The 21,171-nt window shown below is 39.2% G+C and overlaps 1 protein-coding gene and 1 long non-coding RNA gene across 3 annotated transcripts in view; one reads left to right on the top strand and one right to left on the bottom strand.

The window, feature by feature from the left end:
• LOC133572596 (uncharacterized) overlaps positions 1 to 4,002 on the top strand; it is a 43,301-nt gene extending 39,299 nt beyond the window's left edge. The window contains exon 3 of the long non-coding RNA XR_009810552.2: positions 3,664 to 4,002. This is a non-coding gene — a long non-coding RNA (uncharacterized lncRNA). The remainder of the gene's footprint in view (positions 1 to 3,663) is intronic.
• The window catches only part of acsl3a (acyl-CoA synthetase long chain family member 3a), a 125,409-nt gene that overhangs the window by 26,330 nt on the left and 77,908 nt on the right, over positions 1 to 21,171 (bottom strand). The window contains exons 4-9 of one of the 2 annotated variants that reach the window (XM_061925409.2): positions 17,696 to 17,805; positions 17,367 to 17,505; positions 10,979 to 11,126; positions 8,432 to 8,555; positions 4,826 to 4,897; positions 1,236 to 1,375 (exon numbers count right to left, since the gene is read on the bottom strand). In XM_061925409.2, coding sequence (XP_061781393.2) covers positions 1,236 to 1,375; positions 4,826 to 4,897; positions 8,432 to 8,555; positions 10,979 to 11,126; positions 17,367 to 17,505; positions 17,696 to 17,805 — 733 coding nt within the window. Of the gene's footprint in view, positions 1 to 1,235; positions 1,376 to 4,825; positions 4,898 to 8,431; positions 8,556 to 10,978; positions 11,130 to 17,366; positions 17,506 to 17,695; positions 17,806 to 21,171 lie in introns of both variants that reach the window. The other variant, XM_061925408.2, reaches the window with a different exon arrangement.

Here is a 21,171-nt window from a genome sequence, read left to right as displayed (position 1 = left end):
CCGACTTCCATGGCCACCGTCCTGCTGTCTATATCAACCAACACCTTTTCTGGGGTCTGATGAGCGTCGGCATCGGGCGCCTTAACCCGGCGTTCGGTTCATCCCGCAGCGCCAGTTCTGCTTACCAAAAGTGGCCCACTCGGCTCAGCAGGGTGAGCCCCACCCCTTTCGTGAGCGCACTGCGCGCGGAGTGACCCCTGTTACGCGTCCCCGGCAACGGGGGTGGCGGGCAGGTAAGCTGCGCGAGCGGAGCGCGCGGAGTGACCCCTGTTACGAGCCCCCGGCCACGGGGGTGGCGGGCAGGTAAGCTGCTTACCTGCTGCGCGTGACGCCGGCCGCGGCGAAGGCGGACGAGGCGGGGTGTCGGTGCGGTGGGCGCGGTGGTGACCCTGGACGTGCGTCGGGCCCTTCTCGCGGATCACCTCAGCTACGACTCCTGGTGGGGCCCTCTCGGGGGAAGGGGCCTCGGTCCCGGACCCCGGCGAGGCGTCCCTTCTCCGCTCCGTAAAAGTGTCCATCTCTTTTTTTTTTTTCTTCTGTTGTGGCATATGCTGCAGGTGCCTGCTCGTTTTTCGTATGTGGGTAACAACATTTAACTATGTATATATATTTCCGAATTGGTTTAACTGCCACCGGCCTGAATCTATTTAAAATCTAATTTTTTTTAATTTCAACCGCCCGACCCGACCCGCGGATAAAATCTATTTTTTTTTTTATTTCAACCGCCCAACCCGCGGATAATCCGCGGACTCCGCGGTTGTGTCCGCAAACCACGCATCTCTAATATATATATATGTGTGTGTGTGTGTGTGTGTGTGTGTGTGTGTGTGTGTGTGTGTGTGTGTGTGTGTGTGTGTGTGTGAATGTTGTCTATCTATCTGTGTTGGCCCCCGTAACCCCAAAAGGGACACACAGTAGAAAATGGACGGATGGATAATATATACATACATACACATATATACATACATACATACATACATACACATCTACATGTACATACATTTTTTTTTTTTGATAGTAAAACGGCAAAAAAAAAGTTACATAATGCGTACAGATATCCTTTTTAAAAGACAAAGCTTTGTGCTATTATTAGTAACGTTCCCCTCTTTACAGCACACGGTGCCCTTTGCTCTATGATTCCCATCTTTGTGGTTTCTATAATGCGCCGTGGGTCCATATAAAAAGGAACCGCAGGCACTTTGGACACCCGTATATTAGTATTAGGACGTACGTACATGTCACACAGAGGTGTGCTGTAACCTTTGCTGAGCTGCTCCAGTTTGTAGTTGTATGCCAGTGTGAAGAGCATTCGCTGGACAGACGTCATCTCCTCCACCTTGGCCATCACGTTCTTATAAATGCGATTCATGATCTCCTGAACTCACAGGGTGTGTGGGGTGGACAGACGACAAAGATGGGCTCGTAAGTTAATGTGAAAGAGATTTAAAAAATCTTGTGGAGAAACAAAAAATAGGCATGGACTCATATGTTGCGTGCAAAGCAACCACAATAGGAGAGGAAGTCTGCGCATAATTCGACAAGATGTCATGTGACAAGAAGTCAGAGCACAGCAAACACTTTGCTGTGAGTGAGGTTGCGTGTGTGCATGAGTGCATTTCGTGGGGATGACCACATGAGGCTTTCTCACGTTCTGTTCACAGCTGTGAATGGTTCCAGACACTGAGACCCTCTGCCCTTTGCTCTACGACCACTGGGAGATAGGGAGGGAGGGAGGTGTTGTAAGTGTGGTGAGATAGAGGGAATCCAGTGGGGAAAAGTACTTTGCCTGGAACTGAAAGGCTATTGGACTCAGTTTATAGCATGACACTGAGGGCCTGATCTAAGGCTATGTCTACACCAATGGTCTCAGACACGCGGCCCGCGGGCCAATTGCGGCCCACGAGACGTTATTTTGCGGCTTAATATGAAAATTTAATGTTAGTGCGGCCCGCGAGTTTTATATGAATGGCGCTTGACAGCGTCATACTTGCCAACCCTCCCGATTTTTCCGGGAGACTCCCGAATTTCAGGGCAACCATTCTCTCGAATGTCTTCGCCCAAACAACAATATTAAGGGTGTGCCGTGATGTCACTGCCTTTAGCGCCCTCTACAACCTGTACAAACAGCGTGCCAGCCCAATCACATGTTGTATTTGGCTTCAAGACATACTTGCTCAACAGCCACACAGGTCACACTGAGGGTGGCCGTATAAACAAGTTTAACACTGTTCCAAATATGCGCCACACTGTGAACCCACACCAAACAAGAATGACAAACACATTTCGGGAGAACATCCGCACCGTAACACAACATAAACACAACAGAACAAATACCCAGAATCCCATGCAGCCCTAACTCTTCCGGGCTGCAATATACACCCCGCTACCACCAAACCCCGCCCCCCCAACCCTTCGCCCCCACACATCAACCCCCGTCCGTACGTCGGTTGAGGTGGGCGGGGTTTGGTGGTAGCGGGGTGTATATATTGCAGCCCGGAAGAGTTAGGGCTGCAAGGTGTTCTGGGTATTTGTACTGTTGTGTTTATGTTGTCTTACGGTGCGGATGTTCTCCCGAAATGTGTTTGTCATTCTTGTTTGGTGTGGGTTCACAGTGTGGTGCATATTTGTAACAGTGTTAAACTTGTTTATACGGCCACCCTCAGTGTGACCTGTGTGGCTGTTGATCAAGTATGTCTTGCAGTCACTTACGTGTGTGTACAGAAGCCAAATACAACATGTGACATGGCCGAAGTACATGTCAGAACACCAGGGGGAGTTCCACTAACCACGTTAAACCCAGATTCCGATCTAACAAAGGTCTTAACTCATTCTCCTTCTATGTCACATCAATATGGAATGCACTCCCAACAGGTGTAAAAGTAAGGGCATCTCTATCCTCCTTCAAAACCACACTAAAAGAACACCTCCAGTCAACCTCAACCCTAAACTAACATCCTCCCCCTTCCACCTCCCACCTCCCTGGATTGTAAATAACCAAATGTAAATAATCAAATGTATATACTTGTTCTTATGCTTTCTGAACTCACTATGTTCTCTGCTCGCTGTACATATCCTACCAAGTCAGACCTACACTGTTTCAATGTCCATTTCTCTGATGATGCAATTGTTGATGACTGAAGTGCTGATATCAACCAAACCCTGCTCATCCCACCCCCCGGATTGTAAATATTGTACATAATGTAAATAATTCAATGTATATACTCTGATGATTAACTTGTGTGATGACTGTATTATGCTGATAGTATATATTTGTACCATGAATTGATTTACATGGACCCCGACTTAAACAAGTTGAAAAACGTATTCGGGTGTTACCATTTAGTGGTCAATTGTACGGAATATGTACTTCACTGTGCAATCTACTAATAAAAGTTTCAATCAAAAAAAAAAAAAAAAAATCAATCTCAACTAGTTATGTAACAATATAAAAAATGCATATCAAGGTTATCATTATTATTGAGGTATTGTTGAATGTGCTCAAAAAGTACTGTTAGACACACTGAAATCTATTGACCGAGTTATTTTTTTTAAATAACTAAAATAAATAGACATACCATTTTGCATGCTTTGTGTTAGTTTTGTGTTTTAGTCTTAGTATTTAATCTGTTTTAATGGCTAAGCTGTTATTGTTTTATATATTAGTGTGGAGGGAAGTGCGTCAGCGCGCCTGCAGGAGCTAAGGTCACCACTTCTGGCAATGGTGTCGAGGGTGGAGCACCATCAGCTAGGGGCGGGGCAAGTGTGGGACGGCGAGACACAGCTGGCAGGTGATTAGATTTCACAGGTGGTACGTGTTAATCTAATCATCTGTTGTCTTTAACGGTAAGCAGCCAGGAGCAGAGAAGAAGAGAGGATTGGGAGTGACGGCAACGTCAGGACATGCCGAAAGACATTTTGAAAATCTTGTTAAAAACTTTGTTAAACCTGCACGCTTGGCTCTTGTGCCATGTCTACAGTGGAGCTGCTAGGAAGCGACTTCCACAATTGGTTTGTACTGTAGCTCTTTAAAATGTATTTAAATGAAAAGTCCGTAACAAATAAACTCTATTATTATTATCTCCTGTTTCTGACGGGCGTTGTGACGTCCTAGTCTGTTCAGCGGTCCTTGAACGCATCGTAAAACTACATCCATCTCATATTCTTTAGAGTATAGAATGATCACTGTTCTAAGAAAGCACAGCTTGTAGGTTCAATGAGCACATTTGAAAATCTCAGTTGCTCAGACAGTAATGTTTTTATATAAGTTTAGATTGGAGTATGTCATTTTTGATGGGGAAAGACATTAATGTCTCTTGTTTTTTTATTTTATGTTAGCCTTTAAGCCAGCAAGCTAGCACCAGTCAGGCTGTGAGTACACCGAAGCGCTGTTATCGATCAGGTTTTTTGATCATTTAAATTTAAAGCGGTGATTTTACCGCGATTATAATTTTTACCTTTTGTCGTTACATCCCTAATCTCAACCCAATTGGTCGAGACAGACGGCCAACCCACATACTGTAGCGTAGGAGGAGTTTTGCCTTGCTTCTTGTCACCAAGTGCTTGCTCATATGGAGTTTAGTGGTTCTCTTAAATGTATGAAGAGCGTGGTTCTAGACCTGCTCCATGTGTGTATAAAGTTCTGTTGTGAATTGGCTTAAATAAAACTGACTCGCCTTTGGATTCACCCGCCAAAAAAAGCTGACTCCAGGACAAAACCCGTGTTTTTCCGATCGATGAGTATTCACTAGTGGTTTACATCGCGTTATTCATTCATGATCCCATGGTAGTTGTATCAAATCTTTACAATAAGCGTAAGAGTGCTTACAGGGACGGCTGCCATCAGAGTGGGCTGCAGGACACTGGTGTCTCCCTTGCTGCCTTGCTTGATCATGCTGGACTATGGCGAGAAGTGAAGAAAACACAAACATTAGTTCAATTGATGGATTGGATTAATTTTTCTCACAGTGCTATAAAATAATTACAAAATAAAAACCTTTTCATTCATTCTTACAAAAGGTACCGTATTTTCCAGACTATAAGCCGCACCCACTAAATAAAAAAAAAATAAAAAAAATGTTTTTATTTTTTGACGCACCATAAGCTGCAAATATATACGTTGTGAAATGAGATATTGACATGTTTATTGATTGCTTCCAAACGGTGCCTGTACCACGGCAGTAAAACGGCTGATCAAACAAAACAGAAAAATTATAATTGCTTTTATTCATCCTTTAAGAGATGAATAAGATGTTCTCTTTTTTTAATACGTTTCAAGATATTTATCAGGATTCTTCTTCCTTGCACTTTGTAAACACTTTGAACGGTTTCTTAAATTGAATCATTTTCGTACATTGTTTGATTTCTTTGCCTAATTCGTTCCGTAATTTAGCCGTTAATGTAGAAAAATCCATAGATCAGCCGCACCTTTAAGCCGCAGGATTCAAAGCTTGGGGAAAAAGTAGTGGTTACAGTCCGGAAAATACGTTATTAACTTTACAACTGCTTTACACACCATCGTGTAATAGAAGGACTTTTATTAAGCAATTTACATACAAACCCTGTTTCCATATGAGTTGGGAAATTGTGTTAGATGTAAATATAAACGGAATACAATGATTTGCAAATCATTTTCAACCCATATTCAGTTGAATATGCTACAAAAACAACATATTTGATGTTCAAACTGATAAACTTTTTTTTTTGTGCAAATAATCATTAACTTTAGAATTTGATGCCAGCAACACGTGACAAAGAAGATGGGAAAGGTGGCAATAAATACTGATAAAGTTGAGGAATGCTCATGAAACACTTATTTGGAACATCCCACAGGTGAACAGGCAAATTGGGAACAGGTGGGTGCCATGATTGGGTATAAAAGTAGATTCCATGAAATGCTCAGTCATTCACAAACAAGGATGGAGCGAGGGTCACCACGTTGTCAACAAATGTGTGAGCAAATTGTTGAACAGTTTAAGAAAAACCTTTCTCAACCAGCTATTGCAAGGAATTTAGGGATTTCAACATCTACGGTCCATAATATCATCAAAAGGTTCAGAGAATCTGGAGAAATCAACTCCACGTAAGCGGCATGGCCGGAAACCAACATTGAATGACCGTGACCTTCGATCCCTCAGACGGCACTGTATCAAAAACCGACATCAATCTCTAAAGGATATCACCACATGGGCTCAGGAACACTTCAGAAAACCACTGTCACTAAATACAGTTTGTCGCTACATCTGTAAGTGCAAGTTAAAGCTCTACTTTGCAAAGCGAAAGCCATTTATCAACAACATCCAGAAACGCCACGGCTTCTCTGGGCCCGAAATCATCTAAGATGGACTGATGCAAAGTGGAAAAGTGTTCTGTGGTCTGACGAGTCCACATTTCAAATTGTTTTTGGAAATATTTGACAAAGTGTCATCCGGACCAAAGGGGAAGCGAACCATCCAGACTGTTATCGACGCAAAGTTGAAAAGCCAGCATCTGTGATGGTATGGGGGTGCATTAGTGCCCAAGGCATGGGTAACTTACACATCTGTGAAGGCACCATTAATGCTGAAAGGTACATACAGGTTTTGGAACAACATACGCTGCCGTCTTTTTCATGGACGCCCCTGCTTATTTCAGCAAGACAATGCCAAGCCACATTCAGCACGTGTTACAACAGCGTGGCTTCGTAAAAAAAGAGTGCGGGTACTTTCCTGGCCCGCCTGCAGTCCAGACCTGTCTCCCATCGAAAATGTGTGGTGCATTATGAAGCGTAAAATACGACAGCGGACACCCCGGACTGTTGAACGACTGAAGCTCTACATAAAACAAGAATGGGAAAGAATTCCACTTTCAAAGCTTCAACAATTAGTTTCCTCAGTTCCCAATCGTTTATTGAGTGTTGTTAAAAGAAAAGGTGATGTAACACAGTGGTGAACATGCCCTTTCCCAACTACTTTGGCACGTGTTGCAGCCATGAAATTCTAAGTTAATTATTATTTGCAAAAAAAAAATAAAGTTTATGAGTTTGAACATCAAATATCTTGTCTTTGTAGTGCATTCAATTGAATATGGGTTGAAAAGGATTTGCAAATCATTGTATTCCGTTTATATTTACATCTAACACAATTTCCCAACTCATATGGACAGGGGCGCCGAAAAGGGGGAGTAAAGGAGATGGATTCTAGGGGCCCATGATGGAGGGGGGCCCAGAGAGGCCCCTAATGATGATGAAATTATAATACAGAAAAAATAATGACACTGTGTTGGGGGCCCTGTAAAGATTCTTTTCATGGGGCCCAAAATCTCTCGCGGCGCCCCTGCATATGGAAACGGGGTTTGTAATAGATTTTTTGGACATAAGCTGTAAGTCAATAACATAACATAATATGGAAAGAGTAAATACTCCTGCAAAGTGTACCCCTAATACACACACTAGCCAACTTTAGACTGAAAAAAAACATGTCACAAAACAGGCGAATGAGAAATGAAAGAAGTTCTTATTTCTCGCTAGTCAAATGGACACTTACTTACTAGGGACCAAATCCTTAGTACGAACTCATACAGCTAAGGGTTTTCTAGGTCCTCCAAATGGTCATTTTACCACAAATCTGTTTGATAAGAGTATACAATATAAGAAGAAAATAGAAGTATGAAAATAGGCACAATTGTAGGAAATATTTTACCCTTACGCTTCAGGCCAAAGTCGCAAGTAAATTGCTTTGGTTTTCATTTCTGTTGTTGAGAACCGCCTATGTTAGCCAGTCTGAGGAGTGTCGACGTAAACAGGGTTTAACTATCGTCTCAAAGGACACCATAAAACCACTTACAGTGCATCCAGGAAGTATTCATAGCACTTCACTTTTTCCACATTTTGTTATGTTACAGCCTTATCCCAAAATGGAATATTTTTTCCCCTCACAATTCTACACACAATACCCCATAAGGACAATGTGAAAAACTTTTTTTTTTTACAAAGTTATTAAACATAAAACAACTAAGAAATCACATGTACATAAGTATTCACAGCCTTTGCTCAATATTTTGTTGATGCACCTCTGGCAGCTATTACAGCCTGAAGTCTTTTTGAATATTATGCCACGGGCTTGGCACACCTATTTTGGGCAGCTCCGCCGATTGCTCAGTTTAGATGGCCGACCAGATCTACAAAGAGTCCTGGTGGTTCCAAACTTCTTCCTTTTACAGATGGAGGTCACTGTGCTCATTCGGACCTTAAAGGGAAGCATCTTTCCCCAGATTTGGGCCTCGAGACAATCCTGTCTCAGAGGTCTACAGACAATTCCTTCGACTTCATTCTTGGTTTGTGCTGCCATGCACGGTCAAGAATGACAAGTCCTTATACATAGGCAGGTGTGTGAGCTGTGAATACTTTCCGGATGCACTGTACTTCGAAAATGTCTGCAGACTAATGCGCAAATACCTGGTCAGTGAGGGTCTGAGGTGAAGAATAGCCAATCCTACAGCCGTGAGAAAGGCACACGAGCTCTGCAATCAACTCCAGTACATGGGCCAGAGGGAGGTAGCCAATGTAACTGTCTTCTTCGCTGTAAACATAGGCAAGGCAAGGCAACTTTATTTGTATAGAACTTTTCATACACAAGGCAGACTCATGTGGTACAACAAAGTGAAATGAAAGAAAATAAAAGCAAAATTATAATGCAGACAATAAAAATAAAAACAGTGCGGACGTTAAAAGTTAAAAGATTAAAAGATTTAGCTGAAAGCTAAGGTGAACATAAAAGTTTTCAGTCAAGTTTTAAAAGTAGTCAGAGTTGGGGAAAGTCTGACATCTTCAGGAAGTTTATCCCCGCTATTTGTTGCATAGTGACTGAATGATGCTTTCCCTTGATTTGAGTTTACTCTGGGAACCGCTAACAGATTGGTCTCAGAAGATCTTAGTGATCTAGATCAGTGGTTCTCAATCTTTTTTCAGTGATGTACCCCTTGTGAAATTGTTTTTAATTTAAGTACCCCCCTAATCAGAGCAAAGCATTTTTGGTTGAAAAAAAAAGAGATAAAAAAGTAAAATACAGCATTATGTCATCAGTTTCTGATTTATTAAATTGTATAACAGTGCAAAATATTGCTCATTTGTAGTGGTCTTTCTTGAACTATTTGGAAAAAAAGATATACAAATAACTAAAAACTTGTTGAAAAATAAACAAGTGATTCAATTATAAATAAAGATTTCTCCACATAGAAGTAATCATCAACTTAAAGTGCCCTCTTTGGGGATTGTAATAGAGATCCATCTGGATTCATGAACTTAATTCTAAATATTTCTTCACAAAAAAAAGAAATCTTTAACATCAATATTTATGGAACACGGCCACAAAAAAATCTAGCTGTCAACACTGAATATTGCATTGTTGCATTTCTTTTCACAGTTCTTTTTGACAGACATTTAAAAAAAAATCTCACATACCCTTTGGCATACCTTCTAGTACCCCCAGGGGTACACGTACCCCCATTTGAGAACCACTGATCTAGAGGGCTTATATAGTGGGAACATATTGGTGATATACTTTGGCCCTGATTTATATGTGAGCAGGAGGATTTTGAAATCAATTCTCTTATGTACAGGGAGCCAATGTAAGGATTTAAGAATTGGTGTAATGTGCTCACATGTTTTGGTCTTTGTTAGAACTCTAGCAGCAGCCTTCTGAACAAGCTGTAGCTGCCTGACAGTTTTTTTGGGAAGACCTGCAAGGAGACCATTACAATAGTCTAGTCTACTGGTAATAAAGGCATGTACAAGTTTTTCTAAGTCTTGAGCTGACATGAGCCCTCTAAATCTTGTTACATTTTTGAGGTGATAGTAGGCCGATTTTGTTACTGATTTGATGTGACTGTCGAAATGTAAATCAGAATCTAAAATAACCCCAATATTTCTGATAATTAGCTCAAGGAAATCAGTATAATATGAATTTCATTAAGCGATTCGTCTTAATTTTTGTTTAGTTTTAATCAGCTCTGATCTACAACAAATGAAGACACAGGAGTGAAGTATATGTTGCATTATTAAAAAAAATCAACCTGTTAAGATACAGACTCATTTGTGTACATTATATTACTATTGTTTTTGTTCACTAAGTAACCACAAACTCTTATTGTGAAGGGAGTATTATTGTAACAGCAGGATATTATTGTATCAGCAGGATATTTCGCGCAACATTTAAAATTGCACTTTAGTAAGCTAACCCGGCCATATTGGCATGTGTTGCAATGTTAAGATTTCATCATTGATATATAAACTATCAGACTGTGTGGTCGGTAGTAGTGGGTTTTGTTGCGTTTGGACCAGTTGTTCCTCCTAGGGAATTCAAGTTTCTGGTCGCTCCCAAGCTCTTTTATGACACTGAAAGCTGAGTAGAAGAACCACCAGAGACAGAATAGGTATTTTGTAATTTTATCTCCAAGGCTTTGTAAATATAATGAGACCAGTCCAGCATAGAACATTCAATCGTACAGCTGAGATGGTCTGATCTAAAATATGGAAACCTTCTCTTCTATAAAGTCTCTCTCCCTCCCACCCTCGTTGTCTTGTCTTTCCAGCCCAAACACATGCCCACTGTCCTCCGCAGCTGGACACAAGAACAGATTAGGAGAAGGAGTATCTCTCCTCCTTACATTCCAAAGTCAAGGTTAGCACACAGTATTTGCAGACAACCAAAAGACCACAATTGGAAGAAAAACACTAGCTGTTTTGTAATATGATTATGAAAATAAAGAAGTAACACTTAAATACGGATATATGTAAATATCTGCCTCCGACAATTTCAGTAGGCCTTTAAATACATTTAGAATATTTTGTTAGCATTGTATTTAAAATAAAATAGAATATCCAAATGGCCGCCACGTACTTGACTTTACAGTATGCCGCCCTCGCTGGAAAAAGTTTAGACACCCCTCTTTTAAATCGATTATAGCTGAAATCGATGAACATACTGTAAACATTGCAGCTCACCTCAGGTTAGGTATCCGCTCAGCTATTCCAGTGATGCCCGCAATGATGTTGGTATGAGAAATCAAGGCCCCTTTAGGAGTACCTGTGGATCCACTGGTGTACATGATGACGGCAATATCTGAAGGCAGAGGCTGATACTGCTCAGACCCTGCTGTTTTACAACAAAAACACACATAAGTACTACGTCAGTCAGTGTGTTCACTTGTACTGTACTGGAACATAAGCGTCACTATCATAACAATAGAATAGAATAGAAAGTACGTTATTGATCCATGGGGGAAATTCAGCACCACAGTTTGCTGACAATAAACAAACACTTAGGTATTTTTACATGTGAATAATATAAATACAGTCTATTATACAGCATTATTCACATGTGAATCATATAAATACAGTCTATTATACAGCATTATTCACATGTGAATAATATAAATGCAGTCTATTATACAGCATTATTCACATGTGAATTATACAAATGCAGTCTATTACACAGCATTATTCACATGTGAATCATATAAATGCAGTCTATTACACAGCATTATTCACATGTGAATAATATAAATACAGTCTATTATACAGCATTATTCACATGTGGAATAATATAAATACAGTCTATTATACAGCATTATTCACATGTGAATAATATAAATGCAGTCTATTATACAGCATTATTCACATGTGAATAATATAAATGCAGTCTATTATACAGCATTATTCACATGTGAATAATATAAATGCAGTCTATTATACAGCATTATTCACATGTGAATAATATAAATGCAGTCTATTATACAGCATTATTCACAGGTGAATAATATAAATGCAGTCTATTATACAGCATTATTCACATGTGAATAATATAAATACAGTCTATTATACAGCATTATTCACATGTGAATAATATAAATGCAGTTTATTATACAGCATTATTCACAGGTGAATAATATAAATGCAGTCTATTATACAGCATTATTCACAGGTGAATAATATAAATGCAGTCTGTTATACAGCATTATTCACAGGTGAATAATATAAATGCAGTCTATTATACAGCATTATTCACATGTGAATAATATAAATACAGTCTATTATACAGCATTATTCACATGTGAATAATATAAATGCAGTCTTTTATACAGCATTATTCACATGTGAATAATATAAATGCAGTCTATTATACAGCATTATTCACATGCAAATAATATACTGTAAATGCAGTCTATTATACATCATTATTCACATGTAAATAATATAAATGCAGTCTATTATCCAGCATTATTCACATGTGAATTCTATAAATGCAGTCTATTATACAGCTGTATTCACATGTGAATTATATAAATGCAGTCTATTATACAGCATTATTCACAGGTGAGTAATATAAATGCAGTCTATTATACAGCATTATTCACAGGTGAATAATATAAATGCAGTCTATTATACAGCATTATTCACAGGTGAATAATATAAATGCAGTCTATTATACAGCATTATTCACATGTGAATAATATAAATGCAGTCTTTTATACAGCATTATTCACATGTGAATAATATAAATGCAGTCTATTATACAGCATTATTCACATGCAAATAATATACTGTAAATGCAGTCTATTATACATCATTATTCACATGTGAATAATATAAATGCAGTCTATTATACAGCATTATTCACATGTGAATAATATAAATAGTCTATTATACAGCATTATTCACATGTGAATAATATAAATGCAGTCAATTATACAGCATTATTCACATGTGAATAATATATAGTCAATTATACATTCAAGTACAGTCAAAAAATATAGTAAACCTGACATTGGGCGACCCTGGCTTACGATATGGCAATTCTCCAACAATTCTCATGATTGTAGAAGAAAAGTGTTCTTCAAAAAAACCCTCACATTTGACACATCCTGGCCGCAGGACAATAATAAAAAACAAACAAAATTGCAAGAATAGGAACACTTCTGATCTAAACCATACTGGCCTTAATCTGACACAGATGTAAGCACTTCCTGATTCACACGACCCTTTGTGGCCAATACCAGTCCATCCCGAGTCCAACCTCGACTATGACGAGCGGCGCTTAAAGAGGGGGTAATAAAAAGGTTCACAATTGCACTGCAGTGCTGCAGGAGTTGTATCTGGAACATGATTGAGGATAGTTGTGGCTAGATAGGCAGCGGTTTGTTAGCGATAAAACAAATAGTCAGGGGTGCACGATAAATAATGAATTATGACGATGAATCCTATAACATTGAACATTAACATTATAGCAATTAACAGGTGTTGCAGACTTCGTCGATCGTATGAGACTTCTTTACGTGTACAGCTCTGGTAATGGGTACATTCGCACCCACCTGCACAAATGTACTTCAAAATGTAACAATCAAAATAAATATGACTTTTTTTTTGTTTACTAGGGCATGCATATACAATATGCATTAGTTAGACCATTTAAAATCAACGATAATAAAAAGGAGATGCTTGGAAATAGCATAAAAATGCCCCAAAAGCTTGGAAAAACGCGATTCATAGCGTTACTTTTTGGTGTAACCATCATGAACGTTCTGTTCAGGTATATTTCTTTTATATTTTGATAAATCATCATATTTATGTATTACTAAATTTAAATAGGTATTGATCAATCTTTAAGCTGTGTGTATTTGATTTCAGTTTGCTTTTGACATCTTATTTAGAATTGTAGTGAAACTTTTACAACCTTGTGTTGCGCTCATGATGGCGTAACCAAACTAGATTTCATTTAATGATCTTATTTTGAATATTTATTCCCTTGTTTACATTTAGTATATTTAAATATACTGTGTTTTATGCTTTTTTCATTTTGGAACATGTACTATACATATAATAAAATAAAGTCCCATATAAAATTATGTTTCTAGCAATACTTTAATTTTGCCTTTGAAAGTAACACTCCAATATCCATTAGTGGAGCTGTACACTTATTGTTTCAGAGGAAGACTTTACGCCTGCCATTGTACCGAATGTTCCCAGAGGAGAAAAAAAAAAAAGCATCGAGCATCAACACATCAAACCTTATCAGCCACCCGAAATGCCGGCATCGCTACAGCGGTGTTTTGAAAGCCGAGGAAGACGCCTAATTGTTACCCTTTAAGTTCCAAGCAAGAATTTGAGTTACAAGCGTCCCCGCCATATTGAACCCTGTAAGATCCAAACAAAACATTTGATCTTACTTGACATAAATTTGTTTTCCAACCGCATGAAAGAAGAAAGTGAGCGTGTCGGACAGTGCTGAGTAAAAGAGCGAAATAAAAAAATAATAATAATGGAAAAAAAAGGCACTATGCCGAAGCTGAATGAGTGTCACGCCAGCCAATAATGTTAAAATAATAAGCAAATAACTGACATTTATCTATGAAGAAATGGAAAAGCTGCTGATGGTGTGTTTGACCATGAATTGATTAACGTGGACCCCGATTTAAACAAGTTGAAAAACTTATTCGGGTGTTACTATTTAGTGGTCAATTGTACGGAATATGTACTGTACTGTGGAATCTACTAATACAAGTTTCAATCAACCAATCAATGACAGAGAAGCAGCTGGAATGAGATACAGTTGAGGTCCAGCATCCAAAATGCTTTACATTATTTTTACATTACATCATAAAACTACTACAGTTCTTAGTAGTTCTATTGTAGTGTTTTTATACAATGTGTTTTATCTCAAAGGTAGTTTTTCTTTTAAAATACCTTTTACGTGTTAAAATTGTGATGGTTTGGGGGGGCAGAGCACCAATTTAATTTCAATTCATTTCAGTTTATTTGAGATACAAATAAATGTTTTGAGTTCATTTTATATATATATATATATATATATATATATATATATATACTCCTGCATTATCCTTTCCAGCTTTACCCTTTCCAACTTTTGTAACTGAGCTACTGTGGTGGACAATTTCCCTTGTGGATCAATAAAGTTTGTCTAACTCTAAGTTAAAAGGAGGTACTATTTTATTTGATACATGAATTCTAATAAAACATTTTTCAAAAAAGATTACAGGTCACAAAAGCTCCTCTTGGCTGCTGACATATGAAGTGAAGTGAAGAGAATCATATTTATTTAGCGCTTTTCTCTAGTGACTCAAAGCACTTTACATAGTGAAACCCAATATCTAAGTTACATTTAAACCAGTGTGGGTGGCACTGGGAGCAGGTGGATAAAGTGTTGTGCCCAAGGACACAACAGCAGTGACTAGGATGGTGGAAGCGGGGATCGAACCTGCAACCCTCAAGTTGCTGGCACGGCCGCTCTACCAACCGAGCTATACCGCCCCATACTGCAAATACATATACTGTATGTGCAGCGAGATGGCCTGCACTCTTTTCTTTTTTTTTTTAAATGGATTCTTAAATATTTTGAATCCATTTAGAATCTTTAAAAATTAAGAATCGTGATCAATTGTGAATAAAAACAATTCTTGCACCCCTAATAGATAAGTTATCACTCATCAGTATCTGTCTTGGGAAGCAGGAATTTATCTGTATCAGCTTGAAATCTATATTGTGCATCCCTACAAATAATATCAATTTCCTAATAAATATTTTTCAGACTATAAGGCGCACTTAAAATCCTTTCATTTTCTCAAAAATCGACATTGCCACTTATGTACGTATTGATTCTGGTTGTGCCAACAATTGTATGTGGTACAAGGTGTATTGATAAGTGTGATGGCAGTCACACATAAGAGACACGCGTGGACCGCAGGTTGAAGCCTATTCAATAAACGATGCGAGCAAGCAACATCGAAACGTTGATGTTTCATTGAGAAAATAGAACATTACTACATACGGCGCTCAAAAATGTGTCAGTCTTTTAGTATGACTTTACCAAGCCGCACCGCATGATGGGACGTGGAGCATTATGGGTACCGTAGTCAGACGTACTGTGCTTCAATATATGGGTATTATGTAGGGATGTCCGATAATGACTTTTTGCCGATATCCGATATTCCGATATTGTCCAACTCTTTAATTACCGATACCGATATCAACCGATATATACAGTCGTGGAATTAACACATTATTATGCCTAATTTGGACAACCAGGTATGGTGAAGATAAGGTACTTTTAAAAAAAAAATTAATAAATAAAATAAGATAAATAAATTAAAAACATTTTCTTGAATAAAAAAGAAAGTAAAACAATATAAAAACAGTTACATAGAAACTAGTAATAAATGCCATCCATCCATCCATCCATTTTCTACCGCTTATTCCCTTTGGGGTCGCGGGGGGCACTGGAGCCTATCTCAGCTACAATCGGGCGGAAGGCGGCGTACACCCTGGACAAGTCGCCACCTCATCGCAGGGCCAACACAGATAGACAGACAACATTCACACTCACATCCACACACTAGGGCCAATTTAGTGTTGCCAATCAACTTATCCCCAGGTGCATGTCTGAAAATGAGTAAAATTAACTGTTAAAGGTTAGTACTATTAGTGGACCAGCAGCACGCACAATCATGTGTGCTTACGGACTGTATCCCTTGCAGACTGTATTGATATATATTGATATATAATGTAGGAACCAGAATATTAATAACAGAAAGAAACAACCCTTTTGTGTGAATTAGTGTAAATGAGTGTAAATGGGGGAGGGAGGTTTTTTGGGTTGGTGCACTAATTGTAAGTGTATCTTGTGTTTTTTATGTTGATTTAATAAAAAAAACAAAAACAAAAAAAAAACGATACCGATAATTTCCGATATTACATTTTAACGCATTTATCGGCCGATAATATCGGCCTGCCGATATTATCGGACATCTCTAGTATTATGGTGTGTGTATAAGGAGCCCTAAATGGCACCTATTAGGAGACATTATCTGGTGTTTTGTTTCGCAATATTATGCAAACCCAACTTTTCTATTTGGGATCTGCATAAGTCCAGAAAATTGGCGCACGTCCGCCATTGTAGCCTGTGCCATAGCCAATAAGTTCCTTCTATTTTCTCTATTCTCTCGTTGCGGGACATTCATCCACCATTTCTGTTGCCATTTCTAACACAAACCAGCATATAGTCCCAACTTATATCTGACTCGCTATGGAAGCGCTAAAAACTACGGTACAACAAAGATGACGGGGAGAAGACGCTGTCGAAGTACGTAAAAAAAGGGCACATCCCGAAGAGACGGTCAGAAAGCAGCTAGAAGATGGTCTGTAAAAAAACATTTATGCAACATTTTGACTATGCAAAGAACCACCATTACATGTTATGTAGACTACAATAAGTGTTTTAAATGGAGAAAAAAAATCATAATACGATCCCTTTAATGCCCCTTATAATCCGGTGCATCGTATAGTCCGAAAAATACCGTAACCGAAATGAAATACTTACATTTCTCATTCTTATCTCCAAGCTTCTGCACTGCAGCCATGTTGTGGATGCTAATGCCACTGGGATTGCCGAGCAGCGCGGTTGGCGTGTTGTCCACTACTATGATGCACTGCAGCTTTGAAACTTTCGGTAGAATAGCCTGGCACACGTGGTTATGACAAGCATGCATATTAGATCATGATAACGACCCATGTGTATGATAAGCAGGAAAGAATGTAAGAGAGGATACATATGATACAAGAGGAAACTTTCTTTACTTTTCTTTTTAGACATTTTGTGTCGTCCATTGTCGCAGCACCATGAACTGATGTTGCTACAAGTGTTCTAACCTTGAGTTTGGTCTCCAGGAGCTTTCTGCTGGTGATGATATGGGTTACTTCTGTTTCATTAAGGCCGTGAAAGATGGCCGGACCTCCAAGTGTTGAGTAGAAGGTAACCACTGCAAAAAAAACAAACAACGTCCAAGCGGTAAGTATAGTTACCGTATTTTTCGGAGTATAAGTCGCCCCGGAGTATAAGTCGCACCGGCCGAAAATGCATACCGTATTTTCCGCACTATAAGGCGCACCTAAAAACCACAAATTTTCTCAAAAGCTGACAGTGCGCCTTATAACCCGGTGCGCTTTATATATGGATAAATATTAAGATTCATTTTCATAAAGTTTAGGTCTCGCAACTACGGTAAACAGCCGCCATCTTTTTTCCCCGTAGAAGAAGCGCGCGGTGCATGCTGGGATATGTGACGTTTCATTTCCATTTGTGTGTTTATGTAAAGACCCCAAAATGGCTCCTATTAAGTGTGTTGTCTGTCTAATTATAAATAATGCAGACGAGGCATGTTAACTGAGTTCTCAACGTTTACTCACAGCGTGCTAACTGCCAGCATACAACGCTTCTCAGGGCTACCGCGCATGCTCGTAACTATCGTTGCATGCTGGGTAGTGTAGTTGTTATATTTGCTAGCTCATAACAGCACATTGAGAGACACGCTTACGCGCTTAATTCAATACTCGCCGTCATTCCGGGTGGATTGACAAAAGACCTCCAGCCGCTAGATATTGGTGTCAACAGGGCATTCGAAGCTAGACTGCTAACTGCGTGGGAACAATGGATGACAGAAGGCGAACACACCTTCACTAAGACGAGGAGGCAGCGCCAGACGACGCCAACATCTGCCAGTGGATCGTAAATTTGCCCAACTTTTCACTTCGGACACCGAAGACGAAGGATTTACGAATGAAGAATAACTTCAGAAAGTGAGCGCTATGTTTATTTTGTGTGTTGTGACATTAACGTTCGAGCAACATTATGTTGCTATTGCTCTGCACTATTTTGAATTTTACTATGTTTGTGATTGCACATTTGCGTACATTTTGGGAGTGAACAGAGTTGTTAGAACGCTGGTTTTTAATATATTATTAAAGTTTGACTGACCTATCTGACTGTTTTTTTGACATTCCCTTTAGCGCAGCGTAGGCGCGGCTTATAGTCCGGGGCGGCTTATTGGTGGACAAAGTTATGAAATATGCCATTCATTGAAGGTGCGGCTAATAATCCGGTGCGCCTTATAGTGCGGAAAATACGGTAATAAAGAAGGAAAAAAAAAACATATATAAGTCGCACTGGAGTATAAGTCGTATTTTTGCGGGAAATTTATTTGATGAAACCCAACACCAAGAATAGACATTTGAAAGGCAATTTAAAATAAATAAAGAATAGTGAACAACAGGCTGAATAAGTGTACGTTATATGAGGCATAAATAACCAACTGAGAACGTGCCTGGTATGTTAACGTAACATATTATGGTAAGAGTCATTCAAATAACTATAACATATAGAACATGCTATACGTTTACCAAACAATCTGTCACTCTTAATCGCTAAATCCCATGAAATCTTATACGTCTAGTCCAGGGGTCGGCAACCTTTACCACTCAAAGAGCCATTTTGACCAGTTTCACAAATTAAAGAAAACAATGGGAGCCACAAAAATCTTTTGGAATTTAAAATGAAATAACACTGCATAAAAAGTTTTTTTTTTTCCTTGTGCTATGTATAAACCAGGGGTCTCAGACACAGGGCCCACACCTTAGTATGAAAATTGGATGTTAGTGCGGCCCGCGAGTTTTATATGAATGGCGCTTGACAGCGTCATACTTGTCAACCCTCCCGATTATTCCAGCAGACTTCGAATTTTAGGGCAACTATTCTCTCGAATTTCAGGGCAACTATTCTCTCAGACGTGCCGTGATTTTACAGCTTTTAGCACCCACTACTACCAGCGTGCCGGCCCAGCCACACGTTGCATGAGGTTTCTGCTTGCTCACGTAAGTGACAGCAATGCATACTTGGTCAACAACCACACAGGTTACACTGACGGTGGCGGTATACAAAACTTTAACACTCTTACTAATAATGCGCCACACTGTGAACCCACACCAAACAAGAATGACAAACACATTTTGGGAGAACATCTGCACCGTAACACAACATAAACACAACAGAACAAATACCCAGCATCCCATGCAGCCCTAACTCTTCCGGGCTACATTATACACCCCCGCTACCAAACCCCGCCCACCTCAACCGACGCACGGAAGAGTCAGGGCTGCATGGGATTCTGGGTATTTGTTCTGTTGTGTTTATGTTGTGTTAAGGTGCAGATGTTCTCCCGAAATGTGTTTGTCATTCTTGTTTGGTTTTGGTTCAAAGTGTGGCGCATTATTAGTAAGAGTCTTAAAGTTGTTTTATATGGCCACCGTCAGTGTAACCTGTGTGGTTGTTGACCAAGTATGCCTTGCTGTCACTTGCGTGTGCAAGTAGAAGATGCATACAACAAAAGGCTGGGCTGTCACGCTGTTTGTACAGATTGTAGAGGGCGCTAAATGCTGTATCATCATGGCACGCCCTTATTATTATTTTTATGGTGAAAATCAGAGAATATTAATTTCGGCAGTTTTCTGCGAGAGGCACCAAAATCCGGAAATCTCCCGGGAAAATCGGGAGGGTCGGCAAGTATGCGGCTCCGGAGCCGCGGGTTGCCGACCCCTGGTCTAGTCCCTTACGTGAATGAGCTAAATAATATTATTTGATATTTTACGGTAATATGTTAATAATTTCACACATAAGTCACTCCTCAGTATAAGTCGCACCCTCGCCAAACTATGAAAAAAACTGCGACTTATAGTCCGAAAAATACGGTAATTACATCTTCCTGAGAGCCAGTGTCCTCTGTAAGGGACATTTGTTCATGGTCTATTTTGTAAGAGTTAGACATTTTGGAAGAGAAATAGCCTTCTTTTGCTAAGCACAAACAAACCAATGAAAGTATATATACAGTGCATTCGGAAAGCTCCACTTTTTATGTTACAGCCTTATTCCAAAATGCAATAAATCAATGTTTGTCCTCAAAATTCAACACATAATACCTTGTAATGACAATGTGAAAAGGTTTTTATTTATTTAGAAAATTCAAAATGTAATATTACAAATGCATATGTATTCACAGCATTTGTTCAATGCACCTTTTGCAGGAATTACAGCCGCAAGTCTTTTTGAATACTTGAAAACTATGGAACAAACTGGACTTACAACACAAGCAATGCCAAACTATTAATCGATTTAAACTATTATACAAACATGGGGTCAGGTTCAAATATAGAGGTGAGGGTCTTTAATTTGACCTGCTGTTGTACTCTGTCTCAAAGTGTTAATATGTGCTCAATGTTTCCTTTCCATTATTGCTATGTTGTCTATTACCATTATTGCTATGTTGTCTATTACCATTGTTGGTACCGTATTTTTC

The sequence above is a fragment of the Nerophis lumbriciformis genome, linkage group LG30 (genome assembly GCF_033978685.3).
Source record: "Nerophis lumbriciformis linkage group LG30, RoL_Nlum_v2.1, whole genome shotgun sequence".
In the NCBI taxonomy this organism is placed as follows: domain Eukaryota; kingdom Metazoa; phylum Chordata; class Actinopteri; order Syngnathiformes; family Syngnathidae; genus Nerophis; species Nerophis lumbriciformis.
Note: the sequence above shows the minus strand (reverse complement) of the source record. Positions and strands in the feature narration are given on the sequence as shown.